The sequence below is a fragment of the Anthonomus grandis genome, chromosome 10, assembly GCF_022605725.1.
Source record: "Anthonomus grandis grandis chromosome 10, icAntGran1.3, whole genome shotgun sequence".
NCBI lineage: Eukaryota > Metazoa > Arthropoda > Insecta > Coleoptera > Curculionidae > Anthonomus > Anthonomus grandis.
Genome location: NC_065555.1, coordinates 27937986 through 27963056, shown reverse-complemented (window position 1 = coordinate 27963056; position 25071 = coordinate 27937986). Strand labels below are relative to the sequence as shown.

The 25071-nt window shown below is 32.5% G+C and overlaps 1 protein-coding gene across 1 annotated transcript in view; it reads right to left on the bottom strand.

The window, feature by feature from the left end:
• Positions 1 to 557: 557 nt before the first annotated feature.
• LOC126741140 (titin-like) overlaps positions 558 to 25071 on the bottom strand; it is a 177162-nt gene continuing 152648 nt past the window's right edge. Inside the window, exons 24-25 of the mRNA XM_050447482.1 lie at positions 20151 to 20380; positions 558 to 10729 (exon numbers count right to left, since the gene is read on the bottom strand). Coding sequence (XP_050303439.1) covers positions 10417 to 10729; positions 20151 to 20380 — 543 coding nt within the window. The 3' untranslated portion in view covers positions 558 to 10416. The remainder of the gene's footprint in view (positions 10730 to 20150; positions 20381 to 25071) is intronic.

The window sequence follows — 25071 nt, the reverse complement described above, 5'->3', positions numbered from 1 at the left end:
ACTAATCTAATACCTGCATATACAAATACCATAATTTATGATAATTCCCAGTGGGACTAAGTTTTTCCTTTTAACCTATTTAAAATGTTAGGGCTCTCGCGATATACTCGTAAAAGTTCATTGTTAAACGTTAAAAAAATGCACTGTTGTCAGTTCTATTTTTCTTCTTTTAAGATTCAAATAGAATAAAGTAAAAAGTATGCATAATATAGCTCAAACTGACAACTCGATCGAACCCAAATATTGCATTCTTAAAATTCTTTTGCCGGCTACAGACTCAATAAGTAAAGTTTGAAATATTGGCGCGAGATTTAAATAGTTGTAAATAAATACAGTAAAAATAAGTCGCTCTAGTAGTCGTGAGTGATTGTGTATTCGTAGTGAAGTGTGTAAATAAATTAGTTGACTATTTTCGATTGTTTTAATTCACACGTAACGAACGGGAAGAACGCTACAGTTTTTTTTTTTAAAGAAAACGCAGTATTGGCCAACCTTTATGGCGCAATAAGGAATAAAAAAAATATTTTCATTTGCATCATATTAAATAATTCAAACTGTATTTTTATAAATAATATATTACCATTTTAATAAAAGTACAATAACTGAATCTGAACTACTACCTAATGCAAATTACATACAATTATCAATTTAAAAAAAAACGAACCTTAACAAAAGGTTTCAATATGGGTGACAAAAGTCCCTGGTATTATAGCAGTTAGAATAGTACTACCCTAAACACTTACAATATGAAGGGGTATCGGGCTGTGCTTATAGTAAATATATTTTAACAAGACTTCGTGTGTTTTTGACCCTTCTTTTAACATCAACGTTAGAATAAACTTTAAAATCAAACAAAGAATAATTACAAAATGTCTCGGATTTTTACAAAACTAATTCGAAACGAAAACTTCAAGCAAAATTTAAAGTAATGTCAACAAACGAAATCTCTACTCTTCATTATATTTTATATACATGCATTTTTTTCCATTAATTTATATACAAAATGAAAACAAAGAGCCGACAAGATTACATAAAAATTAACAATTTTCTTGGAAGTTGTCATAGAGTAATATTTAATCCTTTCCAAGGATTTATTTCATTTCTGTTCAGTTTGTGGTTTTATACAATACTTTGTATTGTTTAAATAGCAATCGCGCAATAAAGGTGTTAAAAATAAAAAAAAGTCTATTATATCACAACTAAGTTCACCTTCTAACGATACAGTATGTGAAACTCCTTAACTATTTACCAGTCTTATAACATATGTTAAAACTGGCCAGAGCAATTTGAAATGAAACACTTTCCATAGAGGGTCTGGCACAAGCTAGTTTAGGCTATCGATTATATACGTGAGAAAGAAACTAACGTATTTTCTTTGTTTTAGATGTTCAGTGAACATTTTAAGATTATAAAATGGCAAATACTAGTAAATTCAGTGGTGCGTTTTTGAGATTATGTTCGAATTAATCATGTTTTCAGTTTTACCTGAAAATTTTTGTTTCGTGTATACTTGCTTGAAAATTTAAGAAGTGATTTTTTTTAATAACATACAGAATTCAAAAATAAAACAGAAATTTGAGATAAATCGGTGTTTCTAGACGGCAATTGCGTCTTTTTATAAATTTTACACGTTGTTGTTCATGCCGAACTCAACAAAATCCTGACTAAAGTAATTTTGGTGGATATTGTCAAACGTCGTTTGCGAGAGGAAGGCTATTTTGGTTTTGTTGCTGTGAAAAAAAAAACACTTTCACGACTACAAAACAAGCGGAAAAGGTTATTGTTTGCTCAATAATATAACCAACCACCTGGCATTGGTTTGATCAGCAATGGATTTATCTTTCAGCAAGACAATGATCCCAAGTACACTTTCCATCTACACTTGAACTATCTACGGTCCAAGGAAGAGAAGGTGTGCTCAAAATCATGGATTGACCTCCGTAATTCCCCGACTTCAACTCGATAGAATTATTATGGAATTAGGTGGACAGGCAGATAAAAAACATGCACGTGACCAGTGAAAAACAGTTGTTTAACAGTCTAAAAGTGAAAGAAAAAGTGAAGATTAAAAAAAATTGACAAAATAGTCAATATTCTAGTTTATATACAAGATTTAATAATAAAGTGCTGTTGAATATAATAAAAAATTATCACAAACTCAAAAAATAGAATTTTTCGAAGATGTCCTTATACTTTAGGACAGTAGTGTATAATTATAGTTGTTTTTGTCAGTCGTTAGTGGTTTATGAGGCAAGCATAAAATAAGCGGAAATGTATAAGATGAAAATATAATTAAATTGTCTACATACAAAGCTAGGGGACATCAAAATCACTAAAATAATTAGTTTTTACTGTTTTATTACTCAATTGTAATAAATTCGATTAAAAATTTTTTTCCGTGTTTTTTACCAGTTTAACTTTTGTTGTAACATAACGTTGGTCATATAACTTTAATCCCAAAAAGTAAATTGTAGAAAACTTAATTATTTTAATTTTTTGTTCGATGCATATTTCTGTACGATATACGATTTAATTAGATAAACAAATTTAGAATTTCCCAAAAAAACGTACTGTAGGGCGATATATCGATAACAGCAACATTTCACCGGTGAATGGAAAATCACTGGCAATACCGGTGATTTACGTCTTGCAAATACAGTGATCGGTGATCGAAGCGAATACCACAATCAGTGAATTGGCATCGATAACAGAATCGGATGACCACCGAAAATATGATATATCATTATTAGTTAAAAATATATGAAGGAAAACTACATATTATGAATTAACATAGATTATATTGTTTAGCAGTGCAGGTCAGGTCAAAGAAAAGCTATAAACATGCCGCTCGACCCGATATCGATAAAGGGCAAACGTGCCGCTTTTCTTTGATAATTTTATTGTTTCTTTGAATTAAGAATATTAAAATAAATTTGATCAACACAGATAAGTAGCAGTAGCAGCATCACAATTTGTCACTCCATCAACTTTTGGCATATCGGTTGCATTGGCAAAATCGAGTACTTATATACTTAACATAACACTTAACAAAAAACATACTTGCCAAAAAAATAAAAAATGAAGAGTGAACGAAATAAATAAAAAAAAGTTTGCAGTTGTTTATAAAAGATTATCAAAGCTTCAGAATTGGGAGAGGATACGGGAATTGGAAATTAAGGAACGGACTTAGAAGATTTAGGGTTTAGAGAATTTCACGTACTAAATCCTTCATATGAACGTTCCAATAGAAAGAAAATTTCCAGTACACCTGTACGATATGAGGAGTGCCTTAACGATTGTCGTTAATTCGTAAATAGCAGCGTTAAAAATATGTTTAACAACTGATTGCTGGACCTCAGTTAATATGGAAAGTTTCATTGCACTCACTGGTCATTTCACTCATGACAATTTCCAATTTAGATCTTTGCTGCCTAAATGTTCACCCATGAAAGGCCATCATACTGGCCAAAATTTAACTGCAACAATAAACCGAGTTGTATCAGATTGGAACCTTTTAAGAAAAATAATTTTGGTAGTTTCTGATAACGCTTCCAATACTAAAAACGCTAACATCAAAGAATTAGGCTGGAAACAGTTTGAATATTTTGCCTATACTTTCAATTTGGAAATTCGTTATGTGAGCCTGACATTATTGATATTGACTTCTCACTAAAATTAGAGCAATTGTTGGAACTAGTCTATCTGCCGATCCACTAAAATGAATTTAATTGAATGCCACTCACAATGAATTGCCACTCGGTGGAATTCAACATTTTATATGCTTGACGGCATTGTAACTATAGAAAATGCTGTAAAAAGCACAATAGCAATTTTAGACTACGGAAATGTACCTGCTTTAAAGTACGTCTGAATGGAATCTCTGCAAGGAACTTTCAAAGGTATTGCGTTCATATGAAAAAAAAACATGACCTTGTGAAAATATTAATTCTTTGGCTAACGCAGCATTTCTGGATTCACGATTTAAATTACTAGCATTCCAAAACAGTGGAATAGCGGAAGATACAAAAAACATAGGTAATTTCTTTGGTTGCTGCTAAAATCGACATAAAACAAAAAGCAACTACTAAGTGAAAGCGTTGATTTAAACCCCGCCGACGAAGAAAATAAAGATGAATTTTTAATATGGGGATATTTACAAGTTTTACAACATAAAAATAATACAATCAGTAAATTTATTATTGAAATTCAGCATTATTTTGAAATCGACATTCTGCCAAGAAATCAGGATCCATTAAATTTTTGCAAACAGAATTGTAACTTCCCCAATCTCAGTGAACTTGCTAAGGAAAGACTCTGTGTATGTGCAATATCGGTTCCATGTGAAAGGCTGTTTTCCAAAACTGGGTTAATATTAACTGACTCTAGAAACAAATTAACTTCAAAGAAATCTGAAAAATGATTTTTCTTAATGATAATAATTATTTGATGGGAAAAAAGAAAAGTATCTTTTGTGTTATTTTTATTTATTTAAGGGGCTTAAATTTTTATCTTTTTTTTTTTAAATAAATAAGTCGACAAGAGCTACATAAATAATATAAAAATATATGGGTCTTCTTGGACCTCATATTCTGATTTTGTGTTTACTCTTGATACTCGGTCACTGCGGTGATTCAAATTACGGTGATTTAGAAATTACCGTCGCTGTTTCACCGGTTACCGGAAACTTACCGTATTTCCCAACACTAGCCAGGATAAGATACATATTTTCGATTTTAAAAAGCTTTTCTTATAGACAATTAACGATTGACAAGCAACAAAGGCTGCACGGATTTTTTCAAATGTAGCTTAAAAAATAATGTAATGATGGTACTATAATTTCAACGTACTCAAAATCACAATATCAATTAACATACCGCCAAGTGATGACCAGTATCAACTTGCTTTTTTTAAAGGAACACTATATATTTTTCGTTTTTTAAATTCTTTGGATAAATTACACTCGACGCCTTTCATTTCTTAGTAAAAGCAACCTTTGGATAAACGCCTATAATTAGAATTCCAGAAAAAAGAAAACGGCTTTAAAAACAATTTAAATATTAATCAAACAGTAAACGATAAGAACCAAATTGTTTACTGAAGTGCACCAATGGGACACAGACAATTTTTGCTATAGGTAAAGTTCCTTTCCTAAAATGAGTTCAAAGCTGCAGCCCAGAAATCCAGGAGTTATAAATTTACTGAAGACCTGGACCTGGAAAAATAACGTTAAAAACAATTGATAAAGTTTTTAGTGAGCTGTTTAAATACTACAAATTTTATGCTTTGACAGGACATTATTAAAGAAACCTTAACGAACCTACAGGATTTTTTTTATGATGAAAAAGTATTTAGGTATAATATAGGACTCTAACTTAAATTTCAAAACTCAGGTAGACTATATTACGAGAAAATTTGCAAAGAAAGTTGGATTTATAGCAAGGATAGGCTAAAATTTGTTTGTATAATGGCATAGTACTTCTCCATTGGCAGTTTTGTTCAACCCTGTTATATAATTTGCCACAATATAAAATTTACCAGAGGGAAAAAATCCAAAATAGGGCCATGAGGACAATTTTAAAATTGACAAGAAGAAATAAGAAATTGTACAGATTTTATACTCTTATCTTATAAATGTAACACTATGCTCAATGCTCAATTTCGTGCTCTATAAAGGTCTGTTAGAATTTAATAAACTACCCAATAACATAAAAATTAGTGATGACATCAACCAATTTAAACGCTTACTGAGAGCACATATTTTAAATTTTATCATAAGTGTTTGTTGATAATATTTGTATTTTAAATTAGTTTTTATTACTTATAGATATATCAATATTGTATTAATTATTTAAACCCACTGAGATTTGTATGTAGTATATTTGCTAAATAAAGATATATTATTATTATTATTATTAGATTTTGATGTCAAAGAAATTCTAGCAATCGATGACGAAGTTATCTCAACCGAATCCTTAACAGAAGAACACATTATTTAGTAATTTATAAAAGGCAAGTATCACTAACCGAGAGACTGAATTACAACTTTTTTTTAGTAGCAGATGTTGAAGTCATAACCAAAAAGTAAGAAATAAAGAACCTGATTAAAACGCTATTATCAATGTTCCATCAATGAATGACATGACAGAGAACTGCACTTTTTTGCAATTACTTCAAGTTCCAGAAAGATGTTGGAATAGTTTTATTCTTTTTTATCTGATTAAGACTCGAAGACGAAAACTGCATTTCTGAATTGCAATTCTGAACGTAATTTGATAAGGCAGCCTTTTAAAAAATGGTCATAAAAAGTTTATAATATACACAACATGCAATACCTCAGAAAGTTTTCCTGGTCCTTATAAGCTGGCTTTTTATTAAGTACCATAAGAACTGCATTAAAGACATTAACTGGTACTGTAAGATTTAGAGTTGTTATTTCTCAGTTGAACCTGGATCCATTTTTTGTTAAAATAAACTCTTATTGCAAACCAAATTGTAAAAAGAATATTAATGAAAAAAAGAATATTAATTAAAAAAAAATAGATCGAACACAATGTCAATAACGCACCCCTGAATTTAATAGCATTTTACGGTTTTACCACTTTTTGAGGTACAATAAACATATAAAAAAATAAAAAAAGCACTTTAACAATGTTAAAGTGATTTGATTCCTTTTACCACACTGATTCTTCCACAATACTTACCTTGAAAAAAATAGATTTAAAAGTTATTCATAACGATAGGGTCACCTTTTTGAAGATTTGACATTGAGATCAATGTAGAAGTTCAAGAAAGGTGTTTTGTGGCGACCTTGATAAAGTCGAATTCTGAAAGAGTGTCAGGGTCTACCAAAATAAAATTTTAGAAATGTTGCAAGCTAAGTGCTGCAGATGTCTAAATCAATTAAATTAGCTGCAAATGTTTTCAACCATGTAGATATTCATCTTTCAATTTCAAGGTCATTTATTTAGGACTGCTATTTTTTACATTGATATTGAAAATCTTTACATCCGGAGTGACATTTTCAATTTTTGTATGATGACCTTGACAAGGGCAAATGTAAAGAGCTTCTAAAGGCTGTTAACATAAATTTTAGTTTTCCGAGAAAAGCAATCGGTCTAGGTGCGTAAAAAATACTGTTCCAGCGGTCTTGCTAAAATTAGTTTAAACTCAATTTTCGAGATCAATATGTACAGGGTCTTTCCCCATCTACAGGAGTCAGGTGAACAGTAAAAAAATATATATATACAAAACTTTTGGGGTTTTACTTAAAATTTTTGAGTGAAACAGGTTAAGGTGCAGAAAATATTTCTGTAAAAATATCATTTTATTTCGTACGAGCAAAAAAAAGAAAGCCAGCGTTTTCGAGATGACATTTATGATTTTGCATTTATGTTTTTTCGGATTTCTCAAAATTTCAGAACAAAATGGGCTCTCCAAGTAAAAAAATGTTGATGATGCTTGAAGAAAAAAACAGTAGGCAACATCCTCTGGAGGACAACCCAGCAATTTCCTGCTTGAAAAAGATCGAGTCCCATAATGCAACTATGAATTTAGAAAATAATTCATTATTAATAGGTATACTTTATCATGATTTCTTCATATAATTCCAAATATAATACAAGTATATTTTTTACTCAATTTTGCTATTTATTTTAAGATTCTTCTTCCAAAGCCAAGGTCGAGACGTGGTTAAACAAAAATGAAGAATTAAAGACACCGGCGTCTATATTAAATAATGAAACATCGGGTTTGGATAGAAAATAACTACTAGAATGTTGATTAATGCTATTAATATTAACTTTTTTACCTTTAAATTAAAATCTACATTAAAATATCTTTTATTATCTATTTAGATATTAATTAATATTATTTTTTTAAGATTTAGAAAACAGGGATCCTAAGTTAGTACAGTTGGTGGAAGACCTTTCTGAAGCAATAGATATTATTCCAACGATAAATACAACTTTAGATACGAATTCAAAATACCGCAACTTTTGATTGTTAGTCCATAATTGTTATGCTTTTTTTTCATAATTCTTTTAGGTTTTGAAAACCAGGATCCTAAATTAATGAAAAGCAATATTTCTGGTTCCTTAAGTAATGGAGATTTTTCACCAGAAGGATCAGAGTATAAGCCACCACGTCGTACAAAAAAGCCAATACCTGTATATGAAACTAGACCTTCTACTCGTCGCGGCTCTTCTAGCTCCTCAAGTACATCGACGTCCGACAGCAGCAGCTCATCAAGTTCCAAGCAGAGCTCATCAAGCACACCTAGCAGCTCTTCTAGGTCTGCGACAAATGTGGCTGTCTTGGAGGATAATGCTAATGCATATAGTGAAAATAATATAGAACCAGGACAAACATTGAACGTAAACGAAAATCATGTGGCGCCAGAATCTACTGAAAGGAAGTCTAGAAAAAGACAAAAAAGTAAACACCAATGGAAACAAAATATATCAAAGCGTTTAAAAAACAGTGGCCAAGAGTATGTATTCGTCCTCCATGCAAAGATACATAATCGGCATGTTCGTGCTCCACTAAAATTTCAGTTGAAATAAGAAATACAATTTTTAAGAAGTACTGGGAATTAGGAACACATCAAAGACAAAGAGACTTTCTGGCATCTTGTGTTAAAATACAACCTGCAACCCGACGAATCACGATTAAACCTAACAGCTAACAGTAACTTTTGGTGACTGAGTATTATCATAATTACAAACTTTAATAAAAATAAATATGTGTACTTTTAGTTATATTATTAGTTATAAATAAGTTCCTACTTTTTGCTAATAAAACGTTTTTTAGAAAAGAAAGTAATTTTTATTACAAATAGCTCAAAAAATTAAGCTTGAATTACGGCCATAATTACAAAAGAAATTATATTTTGGTACGACAAAGGCATAAATGTGTATTTTTAATCTTTTTTACTATATTAAAAAATTAGAGGTATTTCCGTTCTGTGGAAGATATGTCCTCATTCCAAAAACCATTGAAGAAATACGGTATTAAACGCAAAAAAATACTTTAAAGTGCTGTATTGTAAAATTTGAAAAAACGCAATTATGCCCTTGTCTTACCGAAGGTGCGAAATATATATGATTTCTATTACTTTTAATTAAACCGTTTTAAAAATATCGGGCTCCAAATTAAAAAAAAAAAATTAAAATAGAAAATCTTGGTAGGCATTCTTATTGTTTGACATTTACTAGGGAACAAATAATTCTATTATAAATTATATTTACTAATATCATAGACAATCTATAATTAATACGATACAAAAAAAGATTTTATAAATTGTATTAATAATGGTGGTAGTCATATAGATTAGTTATAATTATTTGGATTTAATTTACAGTTAAATATTTATTAAAATAATGTATTTAAAAATTAAACTAAATATCGCTTAATAAATATTAAATCTTAAAGAACTTCAATTAATTATTCTATCTTACAAAACGACAAAATGATGTCTTTTGAATCATTTGTTTTCTAATAAACGTCAAACACTAACAATAGACAGCCTATTAAGATTTTCAATATGTAATTTAGAAAGAACTGACCAAGAAAAACCTGACTGAAAATTTGACATTTCTAAAAGAAAAAAAATTTACACCGGATCCAAAAATGTACAGTCAAACCCCAAAAGTTTTGTATAAAATGTTTATTGTTTACTTTTCACCTAACCCCTGTAGAGAGGGGGTCAATGTATGCGGAAAGACTCTGTACAAAGTTGTAGACACCTTTGCCTTTGCGGTCGATTGATTTGACCAAGACACGTGCAACATTTGCTTAGCCTAGATCATATCTTTAATATTTAAATTTATGGGCATTTGACCTTGCCAAGGTCAGATAAGGGTTGTAGCATTTTTGCTCTTTCTCAATCCAGTGTCGAAATAAAACCGATTTTAAAAAATGACCTTTCTTAACCTTCAGAATTGACCTCAACCATCAAATTCAATGGCCCCATCACCATGAAGAATTTTTTTTTGCAGACCAAATATATTGGGAGAAATCAGGGTTCATAGAGTAAAATGGTAACCCTGTATACCTGTTGTAAGCTCATCATTCATTTAAACTGTCATATCTAAACAAACAATTTTTTTTGCCCTGTATGTCCTTGGTTATGCCGGACGCTATATTGAACCAGTCAATAAACATCTATCGAACAGTAATTTTAAATGAAAATATTTTAACAATACATAATGCTAATATTACGCAATGACAACTACCGCGAAATATTTGCATATATTTTCTGTCCGAGTAATGTGACTAAACCTAAAGAACGTTAATATTAGTATTAATTCGGGCGTTCCCTGCCCGCTGTTGTTTGTTTTTTTGCCACTCAATATACACGCTATTTACATACTCGTACATAAAAATGTCTCTAATATCTTACGTCCTATTGCAGTTCTATCACTCGAGTCGCGCCCGCTTATCATCCGAGGAACTCTCACTATCGCTCGTCCGTTTCAGGTCCCTTAAGTTCGCAACTATGGGCGGCTGTAACGGAATCTCGCCGGAATTCTCACTATTAATCGACAACGTTTCCGGTTCCGGCAACGAGGACATATCGCTGGACACCTGGTCCTCCTCTTTCCTATTGGTCATGAAGGAGGACAAGTCGAACATGTCGGGAGGCGGCTCGCTCAGCGAGCTGCACATTTCGCCGCCCAACGTCGATAGACCTTCGTCTTCCAAATCCCGCTCAATGATTTTCGGTGAGGACCTAAAAAGAATCGAGATTTACCACAACGATATAAAGATTATTGACTTCTTAGAAATATTAAAATATTCTCTGAAGATTTAATATTTTTTAGTCAAAAAATTATAAGTGTATTATATGCAGGGTAAGAACCCTGGAAACTGGAATTAATAAATTAGCTAGCGCTCTTGAAAAAACGAATTGTCAGAAAAACGCAATTTTCTGGTGTTTTAAATTGTCTTAAATTTTTTCCACCCCTGGAAAAGGGTGAAACCTAACCCAACTTCATTTTCTTAAATGGTATGATGACACGTGCCACCTTGTTGAAAATTTTTTTTTTTTTAAAAAGGAATTAACATGTGTAGTTTTTTTTTTACAAATTAACCCTTGAAATTAAATTTAAAAAACTTAGAACATTGAAAAGCTAGAATTAATAAACAATATATTTATCGATTCTGTTGTCAAGTTTACACGTAATGAGTTACTTATTATATTGGGTATTACGTCACTTATAGCAAAAATCAATTTAGAAAGTTTTATCTCACACGCTCAACAATTGAAAAGAAGAAGAAAATAGACTTATTCACGTATTTAAAAGAAATATGAACTTAAATCTGTAACGATACCGTTCGATATACTTAATTTAATTTAAGTTCAATAAGTTTTAAATACAATAATTTACTTGAGGTATAATAGATTTTTTTATATACCTAGGAGCTGAGGTTCAATCTATTAATCTCTGAGCTCGTTTCTTCTCTTCAATTTCCTACCTAACTTTGTTATGAATATTACAATTAAAAAACGATAAAGAACAACAAGAAGACCTACTTTTTTTAAAAATACCTAATTTGAACCAACGTTTCGGTAGTTATATCTACTACCGTTATCAAGGTAATTAAAGTAAAATTAAATTAAATTAAAAATAAAATATTTTTTATTTACACGTATTCTCAAAAGAGGAAATTTTGAACTATACAGGGTGATTTTCAAAATTGAGTGCAAAGATTTCAAGGGCGTATTTACCAGCCAAAAATAAGAACTTTTTTTCATAAAAACGTATGTCCTAGCTTGTTTTGTTTTCTAGATACAGAATGTAAAAGTTTTTTAATAAAATCGTTTTTTTTTATTAATTCTTCAAAATCCTTTCAGCCCATTTGGTAGGCTTACTTGTCATCATAAAGGCCCTCCTTTGGTGGGATTAAAATAAATTTATTATTTCCAGTGGCGTTTCAGAAGGCTACCTACTTGATACTTATAGGAAAAATTATGGTACGCCACCGCTTTTTTGACAATTTAATTTTTTTTTCGATTAAGCGGTCAATAATGTAACTTTCTTGTCTCTTGAGCCTTACTCTTGCCGATTGTATTGTATTGTATTGAATTACAAGATGGTAGTCTCATTCGGGCTATGGAAGAAGGGGAAACTTGCGACGTTAACTTTACAGTGTTACTATTTTGCCAAGAGTTTGCAGACGGTAGCTCAGAATTATTGGAGGCTTGGGATTGTTCGATGGTTCACTTATGACTGGCTATTAAAGAATCTAAACTTGATTATAACTATTAAATAAGAGGGCGCCACTTAGTTTTTTTTTTTTATAAATGAAAGAAAACTAAGAAAAACACTTGGTATATAGGTTTAAATTAACAATTAAATGACCCTGGATAAAGTAGATTTAAAGAGACAAAAAAAATATCTTAACAATTAACCAAATTATATTTACATCAAAGATATGTATACACCTCATGTTCTAATCTGTTAAATGTTAATAATTTATTATGAATTAAAATATAAATAATGTTGATATGATTAAATAAAATAAGTTTGTCAAAAGTAACATTTAAATTATGATTAAGCTACTAGGTAGATTTCAGCACTTGAAAAATAAATTGCAACTATTAAAGTTTTTAGTAAATATTTGTATTATGCAGGGGAAAGTTCATGAACCTTTTTACCTAAGGCATATCAGCCTTAACCGTTTTATATCTACTTAATTACCAAAAAAGGGTACTGAAAAATACTGAACAAAAAATAACTAATATTATAGATAAGAAATTGACATTAAATTAAATCATGACATTAATTAAATATTTGTAAGATTAAATTGAAATAAAAGGTATATTAATAAAAATTTAAATAAATGAGACAAATCTATGATTAGTAATATTTAAATAAATGGAATAAACTGGCCTGTATATTCCTCCAAGAAATGAACGGCTGGCCTTCAAAATCGAGGCTGTAAATATATGCCATTTGTAGCTCAACTATCTGGACTGGGAATCTCTAATACTAGTTGTAGTTCTGGTCCCAGCTCCACCGCTTTCAGCAATTTCCCGGGGAAATCAAAAGCCTGCAGCCATCAACAATTGAAGAAGAATAAAGAGGAAAACGGAAAAGTAAAACGGAAAAGTAAAATCCTAAAACAACGATTGCCATTGTATTCACTGTCGATAAAAAAATGAATGGCGTTCAAAATGTGACACACTCACCTTGCTAAGTTTCATTATCTATCCATTAAAATCTTGGGCATCCTGCACCAGAATTATGAAATAAACAGTTCCCTAAAGGAACAAGATTAAGGACTATAAATTATAAACCATATTGGCCACTTCCTGCTTCACAAACTTCGGAAATAAAAAACTGGCCTTTTACGTGCGCTTCTACCTGCGACACGGGAACAAGTCCTCGAAAAATGGATGCAGTACCGACTAAATAAGTTACGACTCCACCTCTCGCCTGAGCTGTCTGTTGCGAACAACGCAACCATTTATTTTAAATTTAACTTAAATATGTTTGCATATCTTCCTTTCTCACATTGCTTTTTACGTAGTCTAATCGGCACGACAAAGCTGTGCGAAGTCAAAAGAAAATCTATAAATAACGCAGTCAAAGAAGCCGCCCCGTTTAAGTTTTGCCGTCGTACAAAAAAAGGTTACCGGGAACCAAGCAGCGCGATGCAAAAATGTAATATTGACCGATCAGTGTTCCAGTAGTCGAGTTACTGACAAAAGCTCAAGAGGGTGACGTCTCGACCCGCCTAATCGTTTCTTTTACGATTTTCACGCGCCAGTGATGTTTTGTTTTTAAAATTAATAGTTTCTGCCCCAAGAAACTTTTATACAAGTTATCAGTTGAAGGGTTTTTAATTATGAAGTTAATTAAACCTGTGAACGAGTCAGTTCAATCAATTTAATTTATCCACGAAAACCGTAAATTTCTAGCCTGGAAGAATTACAAGTTGGTAACCTTTGTGCTGGGTGACTGAGTATACAGATTGGGTCTTTGTAGCTTTGTACTCTTTGTAATGTCAAATATGTAGTAAAGCAAACAAACAAGTGTTAAAGGTGTAAAGGTGCAAGTAAACAAAAAGAAGTGAGTGCAAACAACCTGTAAAAAGTGAAAACAAAAAGTGTCCTGTTTGGAGTATAAATACTGGAATTTACAGACTACTGTAAGTGTTTTGAAACCATTTTTATGTAATTTTAACTATTTTGTGCCAACTGTGTTTACTTTGGCTTTGACATAATTCGTTGCAAATGTCAACATTTTTGTAATTATTTAGTTTTAGTTTGTAGCTTTCATAAAGATAAGGTTTTTATGAGTGAATGAGAGAGGGTGCATGTGAATTCTGTTAAATATTTTGATATCCTATGTTGCCACATTTATTTCTTGGAAATTAAATAATTAGTTTGTTTGTGTATAAAGCGGTTTTTTATTCAAAGTTGCCACCCAGTGTCCTAGATAATACAGTTGCTATTGTATGGAAAAAATAGATGCTTTCTGATAAAGCTTGATATTGGAATCAGTTTCTAATATATCTGTACGGTGGGAATTTCACCTCCCACACGTAACACTGTCAATGTCAATCCAATCAGAGAAAACATCAATCAAGACCAACCAGAAGAGTGACGGACCGTCAACAGAAAGCATGAATGATAAAACCAGGAGAGTGATGCGTTACAGTAGTAATGTGTCATTGACAGTGTGAATTTAAAGAAATATCGATAAAAGAAGTTGACTGAAATTATTAATATAATTATTGAAATTAATGAAATATCAATGGAGCGTTAGTGAAAATAAGAGTAGAAAAATAAAACGCTACAAACTTATAAGTACTTGGGCGTATATCAGTCAGCCCATACAGAGCACAAGAAAATGAAGCAAAACCTCCAAAAGGAATATATCAATCGTCTTAAGAAAATTTTAAAAACTAAACTGAATGGTAAGAACATGATTAAAGCGGTTAATACCTACGCTATCCCAGTCTTAACGTATTCTTTTCGAGTCATTAGGTGGACAAAGACTGATATAGAGGAGATTGAGAGAAAGACCAGAACAACCCTCACGACGTTTCGAGCACACCATTCTCAGTCAGCCATCGAAAGACTTACTCTTCCCAGATCCAAGGGTGGCAAAGGACTAACTGATATTTCTTTTCTCTTCAAAAAACAAGTAGCAGATCTTCAGAAATACTTCCTGACTATGAGGGAAACCTCTTCTCTTCATAGAGCAGTGGTGCTAGCGGATAACGGATACACACCCTTGAATCTCCGAGCAGGTATAGCAGAACACACTACTGTAACAAGATCAGAGCACACAGCCATTAAAGTTAACACATGGAAGCAGAAGGCAATACACGAAAAGCATCCTCACGAACTTAATGCCGAACATGTCGACTCTGAAACGTCGAACTACTGGTTGACTCGTGGAGATCTATTTCCTAAAACTGAAGGCTTTATGATGGCTATACAAGACCAAGTGATGGCTATAAGAAATTGCCTTAAGTACATTACTAAAGATCAGAAAGTAATCGACGATAGTTAAAGTTACAGATATTTTACATGATTGTTTTGTACATCCCACCATTTATCACATCTGTAATTTTCGAGCAATTTCTGGATCAGTTTACACTTTTAATATCAAAGCTAAACCATAATATAATAATAGTGGGCGATTTTAACGTGTCTGATTTCTCTATTAACTCACCTACAGGTAATCATGTTAGTCAAAAGTATATTGCTATGAATAATTTTGCTAACACTTTTAACCTTGTTCAGTGTAATCACATCCTAAACTATAATAACAGACTATTGGATCTTGTTTTATCTAACTTCACCCGTACTGTTTCTCGTAGTGATGTGCCTTTTGTCTTGGAGGATTTGCATCACCCTGCACTGGAAATTGATTTTACTGACTCAGGCCAACGTGTCCATAATTTTCAGCTTAATAAAAACTTATCTCATTCTTCCATCTCCTTTATAACTCGATCCTTGAAGCTGACTGGTCTACTGTGTATTTATTCTCTAACGTTAATGATGCATGTGGAGCCCTATATAATATATTTAATGGCATATTTGTCACACACATTCCTCTTAAGCAGCAACGTAAAAGAAGATTTCCAGATTATTATTTTCGAGAATTGATTAAGAACATTTATAGGAAAGAAAAGGCTTTCAAGGACTTTAAAATGTACAATTCTCCATTCTTTTAAAATAAATTCCATTCTTTTAGACGCCTTATCAAAGTACAAATACGCAATGAATATAAGTTGTATATATCAAACACCGAAAGGAATATTTCTTTGGACCCATCAAGCTTTTGGAATTTTATTGGTTCTAAGAAGGCTGGATTCCTGGTATGATGAGGCTACCCGATGACGTGGTAATTAAAGGCCCACAAGACATAGTTGATGCTTTTGCACTGTTTTTTGGTGAGGCATTTATACAATCAAATTTCATTAACCATTCGTCGACGTCTGATAATGTGCCCTACTTTGACATTTCCAACGTTGATGCTTCCCAGATTATTTTGGCTAGTAAAAAACTCAAAAATAAGTTCTGGTGTAGACGATGTGCATAGCTTCTTGGTTAAAGATTGCATTGGTATCCTGGCTGATCCGCTGACCTACATTTTCAACTTAATACTGTCAACAAAACAGATTCCTGAAATTTGGAAGACTGCTAAAATAATACCTATTTTAAAAGCTGGGGACTCTGATCAAATCGTGAACTACAGGCCAATCTCATTACTCTGTAACTTCTCAAAAATTTTCGAAATTATCCTGAATCGGTCGCTATTTAGTCACGCAAAAGAACTCATCTCTGTAGACCAGCATGGGTTTTTTAGCGGGCGATCTTGTGTTACTAATTTATCCTGTCTGTCTAGCCACATCTGTGAATCACTTGATGTTAATACTCAAGTCGATGTTATTTATACCGACTCCCAAAAAGCCTTTGATCGAATAGATCACTATATTTTGCTGCATAAATTAACTCAGTATGGTTTTTTAGGGAGATTATTTAATTTATTTCATTCCTACTTGATTGATAGATCTCAATATTCAAACTTTTTAACGTAATGTCGGGTGTACCACAGGGCTCGAACCTGGGTCCACTCCTGTTTAGTTTTTTTATGAATGGCTTGATTGAGTCACTCATTTGTCATAGGCTGGCTTTTGCCGATGATTTGAAGCTATATTTAAATGTATATGGTTTGGAGGATTGTGTTTTTTTATCAGAACTGTCTAAATACATTGGAGGTATGGTGCGCTGTTAACAGGTTGGTCTTGAACGCGGCTAAATGTAGGGTGTTTAGTTACTCTAGATCAAAAACACCCTTAAATTTTCATTACTTTATTAATGATACTATTTTGAGTAGATTAGAGCAAATTACTGATCTTGGTATCACCTTTGACTCTGAATTTACTTTCGTTCCACACTTCAATAACATAGTCAAGTCAGCCCTGAGAAGGCTTGGGTTCATAATTAAAAGTTCTCAGAGTTTTACTTTGGAATCTACATTAAGGCTGCTTTTCTGTTGCTTTGTGAGATCAAAACTGGAGTTTGCCTGCATTATATGGAACCCGCTCTATCAGAATCATGTTGGTCTCCTTGAATCTATTCAGCGTAGATTTGCTAAGTTTTTGGCCTTCAGGCAGGATGGCATATATCCAGTTAGAGGGTTTGATCATCGGAAACTATTAGAACGCTTTAATCTTCATCCATTACATCTCAGAAGAATGATCTCTGTAAAATTCCTGCATGGATTACTGAATGCATTAATTGATAGTCCTGTACCTCTTTCTGGTGTACCTTTCATGGTGCCTAGGCTTAATGATAGACATCCCCTAACATTCTTTCTGCCAAGGCCTCATACTAACATCCTGTTGAAATCGCCACTATATACAATATGCGTTACATTTAATCGGATCGCTCACATGTGCGATAAAATAATATAATAAATTTCCCTCCGGTTAAATTATGCATTTAATTTTAAAAATAATAGTTTGAAAAACTAAAAGTACTATCGTGCCGAAAAAAACTGGGACAGCAAAATCTCCCAAATCTCTTGGTCTATTAGAATAATATATTTTGATGTTGCTAAAGCAAATTTAATTTTGTGACAGCCGCGTCAACAAAATTGTTCTTTAAAAATGTCTGCATTATCTCCTCAACAAAAGTTCCTATAAGAAGAATCGCAGAAGAATTGGGCATTAATAGTAATAGTAAAAATACCGTTTCCTTAGCTAAGGCAAAAATTGCAGAATATGGGGCTATTGTAAGAAATCCAGGTTCTGGTCGACCAAAAATTTCAAACGACATTCAAGATAGATAGTTATATGGCTTTTTAAGAAAAAATCCGTTTGAAACAACAATAAAAGCAAAAGAAGACACGCATTTTCCTGGTTCTGCTAATACAGCTCGTAGTAGGATAAGAAATTCAGAAATTAAAAGTTGCTGTGTAACAAATAAAATATTTTTGACTGAAGCAAACAAACAGAGATTAGAATTTGCTCATCAATATGCACACCAAAACAATATATGGGAAACGGTAATATTTTCGGATGAAAAAACCTTTCAATTGTGCAATAATGGCAAAATACCAGATAAAATATATGTATAAAGATAACTTTAGGCCTAGAAATCAGAATGAAATACGCCTAAAGATAGATGACGCATGGGACCAAATAACCAAAGAATATACCAGAAACTTTAAACCAGACAACTAAACCAGAAATTTTAAGTATGCCACGACGTTTGCAAGCTGTAATTGATAACGACCGTGCGCTTCCTAACTATTAATAATTTTTTATTCCATATTATCAAAAAAGGTATTAGTTAGTTTTGGTTCATTTATAAAATGTGTTCCAAATAAAAATAAATATCGAAAAATAAAAATGTTTTGTATCAATATTATTATTCAAATATGTAATTATTAAGACTCCAAAAATTCATTCAGCGTGAATCAGCGTAAATATGCATACCATACCCAAGGAATGCGATTTACTATAATAGACTAGGAGACAATTCCCTTCCTAAATTTTAATGTTCCAGTTTTTTTTTCGGCACGATGTATAAAATTTTCTCCATTATTTTCGAAATGGCAAGTAAAATTGCTATAATACGTAAGTCATTATTAAGGGTCTCTGGTTTTTTTTTTTGATTTTGGTAAAGGTATTCCTATTGCAGTTTTCCAACTTTGAGGAAAATAATTTTGTTTTACGCAACTGTTAATAATATTAGTTATGTAAGGATCAATAAATGGACTGCAATATTTTAACTGTTTATTTGATTGATCTTTGATTTTATCTGTGCCATAAGCATTAGTTTTTATGTTTTAAACAATTTTATGAACATCTATAGAACACATGGAAAGTTTAAATTTTTTCGATGCGCTGAATTTGTTGTTTTAGTAAAATTCTATAGTTTCACCACAGTCATTAGATCTGTTGTTAAAAAATTGAGATAACATAATCAATTTCATATTCTCATTGCTACCTTCTCTAGTTTACAAAATGGTGATGTCAGATTTTCAAGCCCGCGTTTTGTATTTGATCTGTCATCATTCATCTATGTGAAAAGACACATCAAAAACTATGATGCTTCTTCTTTATTCAGCCTACTAACTAGTTTTATTTCATTAGCTTTAAGAATCATTTAAAGTGCTTATATTTTTATTTTCAAATACTCATACTTGTTTTTTCAGTTTCTTAAATACAATTCAACAAAATATCAAAAACAGTCTCACTGAACTGAAGGAAAAAAAGTTTTTAGTTTTATTTTTTTTACGCGAAAACTTGTATGACAGTAAGTCTATTAACCACATTTGCTCCAAAATAAATGGAGATTTCAAAAATAAGTTTGGTTTTTAGAAAAATCAGTAGGGTACCAATTTTTCTTCAAATTTTAACATCCTGTAGATAAAAAACTGAGAGATTTAGTTTGATAACTTCTCTTCTCCTTAAAATCACACCCTATATTAACGGCAATCGATGAATTATCATAAATGAAAAAGGGGTAATTTGGTAATTTTCTACCAAAGGCGAAGCCTAGTATAAAATTCATGCGATTTGAGTCTTCTTTATTCCCTGGAAGAAATGTGAAATTTGCGTTTTGTGCAGCGGGCCGAAAATAGCCAACATACATTTTCAAAAATCCGATTTCTTACCTTTGAGGTTTTGTCGAGCCCATACTTGACCCACTGTCTTCTATAACGTCGTCCGTTAATATGGGCATGGACTCGATGTCAAAGACACTGCTGGTTTTAACCACCTCTTCCCTGGACGATGCCAACTCATCGGTGTGGGTTGAAAATGAGCCTAAACGATGACTGAACTTGTCCTCCTTGTCGTTGGAACTTTTGAAGGGTTTTTGTTTGGCCGAAATCGAATTCGCATCCTAAAATGTATAATTGGAAATTAAGTAAATATCGGCGAAACATCAATAAAAATCCTCAAATATAAGGAAAAAAATTTAAATATTTCAAACAATTTATTAAAATATTTTGGACTTTTAAAAATACAAAGTATAACACTGCGGAACAAAAAAAAATAAAAAAAATCTGCGGCATTAATTTTGTTATCAATTTTTGTAAACATTTACAACAACACTTTAGTAAACATTTTTGTAAACACTTTTTCACAGATTAGTCACGCACAGTATGCATTTACTTTTTTTTGGACTGGCTCTCGTTCGTAAATTAAAGGAGACAAGATAAGAAATATTTGGATATATTTTTAATTCGAGTACTCACAAATAAATTAATTTTGTAATCAGTTCACATATTTTTGTTGAAACTTGAAGTGATCAGCTTATGTCTTATTTTAAGTATAAAAGTTCTTTCTGTCGTGAAAAATATGAGTTTCCCACGTAAACCTCGTGCTAACAACCCTAACAGTTTTTGTTATATATGTCGCAAATATTGTTTTTAGAGGCAAAGAAAAAATATCACAGAGTTACAAAACTTACACAGAAGAATAAATATTGGGTGCCCAATATCGTGTGTATATCTCGTCTAGAATCTTTACGATACTGGAGTCACGGAAGACGTAAAGGGCTTGAATTTGGAGTGCCGATAATATGGACTGAGCCAACTAATCATTTTAATGATTGTTTTTTTTGTGCAGTGAATGTGAAAGGTATTAACCGGTACATACTTGGGTTTATCCTAATGTGGAATCGGCTAAACCCCTAGTATTGTACAGCGATGATTTGCCAATTCCACTGTTCTCCGGATCATGTACTACAAACTATGATGACGTTAAAACGTTAGAGATGTCAGACAATCAAACAAGCGACAGTGAAAGTTAGTTCGAAGAAAGTAGTTTTTGTAGAACTACTTTCACAAGGATTTTCTCAAGAGGAGCTTAATGACTTGGTTCGTGATTTGAAGTTATCAAAAAAATTAACCGAAATTCTTGCGTCTAGACTAAAATAAAAACACCGTCTTCAACCTGGTGTTACTATTACATCCTTTAGGACCAGGGAGCAAGACCTTCTTCGTTACTGTATTCTTGTATTTTGTAACAATGTTTCCGAAGTCTTAATTATTATGGACCTTCCCGAATATACACTACCGCTCAAAAGTATTTGCCCACCATGTATTCTTTTTAATATTTTAAATTAGATACAAAAATCTTATCTTTATACCTATATTTAGATTGTATCTCTTTTGTAAATTGCATATATCGTTAAACAGCATACCCATCAACTATGGTTCGTTGAAAAACACGGAGTATTTAAAAATAGTCTTGCAAATAACAAATAATGTAGTGAACATATGCACTTCCTCTAAAAAACTAATCTGTTTACAGCTCGTTTCCGATGAAATTTGAAACATTTAAAGGTGTTTAGTCCTCAAGAATTGATTTTGTGTAACATTGGTAAATAATTTCGCTTGCTTATTGACGATTGTCATCGTTTTTTCGCCGTTATGCCAATGAAAGGGTCGCTAAGAACTGTACGGTGGCCTCAGTTAAACACGATGGTTCGGTGATGGTGTGGGCTTGTTTCGTAGGATCTGCAGTGGGCGATCTAATTAGAATAGAGGGAATTCTTCGAAAAGAGGGTTACAAAACAATTTTAAGTGACAATGTACTTCCTTCTGGTACTCGAATAATTGGGGAAAACTTCATCTTTCAACATGAAAATGACCCCAAGCACACGTCGAAATTATGCAAGCAATATTTAGGTCAATTACAAAGGCAACATCTTCTGAAAGTTATGGTATCACCGGACCTCAATCCTATCGCATTACTGTGGGATGAACTGGATAGACAAGTGCAAAAATCATGCCCCACATCAAAAGAAGACTTGTGGAGGATCATCCAAGAAGAGTGGCACAAGATACCTCAGGAAACTTTGGACAAATTAATTAGAAGACTACCGAAACTCGGTGAAGCTGTTATTAAAAATCGAGGCGGACATGTAGATGAATCCAAAATTTGATTTTCTTAAATTTAATTAATTGAAAAATGTATTGTTTATATTCATTTTGTTATAAATAAACCGTTTCATAAGAATAACTGATGGGTTTATTATTTTTAGTTATAACTTTAAAACAGTCATATGTGAGCAAATACTTTTGAGCGGTAGTGTAAGCCTGAATATTGAAGGCTTTTTATAAATAGCTCAATAAGTCTAAAATGTGTATTGCTGCACAATGGAAATATATATTTGCTTCGGTTCCAATCGGTCATGCTACCAAACTAAAAGAAGAATACCAAAATATTAAAATTGTTTTAGAAAAGATTTTATATGCCCAACATCAGTGCGTCGATTTGAAAATGGTGAATATCTTATTGAGCCAACAAAGTGGATATACTAAATACCCCTGTTTCATTTGTCTATGGCAGCGTTACTCAAAGTGTGCTCCGCGGAGCCCCGGTGCTCCGCGAAACCACCGGTAGGGCTCCGCTAGCAGTCATAATAAATGAACGCATGTATTAAAGTGGACCCTATAAGAATAAAGTTACCTAAAATAAAAATAAACAACCAAAACGAAATGCCTACTTATAGGTGTTACTGGTACATATAAGAAATTTTAATATATGTATTATTAGGTAAATGCCCGACCTATTACATCGAAATGTTACAGCGTTACTGGTACGCCACCATTCGCCCCCGAACTATAAGCAATCGAATGACCTCGGTTCGTCACGCTGTTTCTCGTGCTCATGCCTCGACGCGTACTTCGGAGAAAATCGTCTGGCTCTCCGAAGTTTCTGAGGAATTCGAGATGATTCGATGGTTGCTGGTATAATATAAAGAAGGATTGTTTGGCGCGGAGAATTTATTAATCGAGCAACGTACCGCAAAATGTACTCACACCGCGCTTAGTATTTTATGTTCGCTTGTCTTGTTGTTGTTCGTAGTGGTTGTAAAATCTTGTATTTCGTGCGTCAAGAGATACTATTTGTCATAAAATTGACCAAATCAAATTAGTGTTAAAGAAGAATGGAGCGCTGGCTTAAAGTTGTTGCAAAAAATGTGGTTCGCTTGGATGATGCGTCAAATTCAAATCAAGGTGATATGACGGCGTCAAGTTCTAATTTTATGGATTCAAGTTCAAGTAGTAAAACATCTAATGACACACTGAAGGTGAAAAAACGAAAGTATGACGAATCATACATTAATCTCGGATTTGTTGTTTCCAACGGCTCGCCTCTTTGTATGTTGTGCAATAGTTCGATGGTACCTGCTAAGATGCGCCGACATTTAGAAACTGTAAATCCCGACTTCAAAAACAAAAGTAAAAATTTTTTTCTACGTAAAAAAGAACAATTATTAAGAAGCCAAAAAACTATGACGTATGCGACTCAGACTGTGAATGAAAATGCCACATAGGCATCGTATTTGGTTAGTTACCGCATTGCCCAAGCAGGAGAAGCGCACACTATCGCTGGAAAGCTAATAAAACTATTTGTGGTAGACATAACAAAATGTATGCTCGACGAAAAATCTGTAAAGCATCTTTCTACAGTGCCGCTTTCAAACGATATAGTTACGCGCCGAATTGGGGATATCGCAGCAAACATAAAACAAGAACTGGTTGCACGGCTTCAAAATACCAAATTCGTCTTGCAAATGGATGAGTCGACTAATGTTGCTGGATTGGCCATCTTGCTAGTAATTGTACGATATCCATATAAACATTACCTCGAAGAAGACTTGCTTATGTGCTCATCGCTCCCTACTAACATAACCGGAGAAGAAATTTTTAACACGATTAACATATTTTTTGAAGAAAACCAACTCGATTAGAATGATTGCATTGATATTTGTACCGATGGAGCCAAGGCAATGACAGGTAGAACAGCAGGAGCAATATGACGAATAAAAATGAAAGCGCCAAATTGTAGTTCCAGCCACTGCATCCTGCATATACAATCACTTGCGGTTAAGAAAATGCCACCAAATCTAAAATTGGTTCTTGATGAGTCAGTAAAAATAATTAATTTTGTCAAGTGACGTCCACTACAATCCCGATTGTTCTCAATATTATGTGAATATTATGGTAGCGATCATAAAACACTATTGCTCCATATTGAAGTGAGATGGTTGTCTCGGGGTAAAACTTTGACAACGCTTTTTGAACTAAGAACAGAATTACAAGCTTTTCTTACAGATCTTCCTTTTAATTTAAAATACCGTTTGTTCGATAAAAGCTGGTTATTTATACTAGCATTTTTAGCAGACATGTTTGGAAAACTTAACGAATTAAACCTGTCACTACAAGTAAAACAGACAACAGTTTTCAATGCTAACAACAAAATAACTGCCTTTAAAAGAAAATTAGATTTTTGGATTACTTGTTTTGGTAAGAGAGAAATCGAAAGCTTTTCATTGCTAAGTGAGTTCCTTAGTCACCAAAGTCTTAGTGATACAGAAATATTTCAAAATGAAATATTTGTTGAATTGGTGCAATATCTCAATGATCTGCAAGGGACTTTTGAATCTTACTTTCCTGAAGAACAGAATACAAAACTGAAAATGAACTCATGGATTCAAAACCCTTTTTCATCTAAATTGCAGAAGCCTGAAAATATGTCAAATCAGATCTATGAATCATTTCTAGAAATGACATCGGA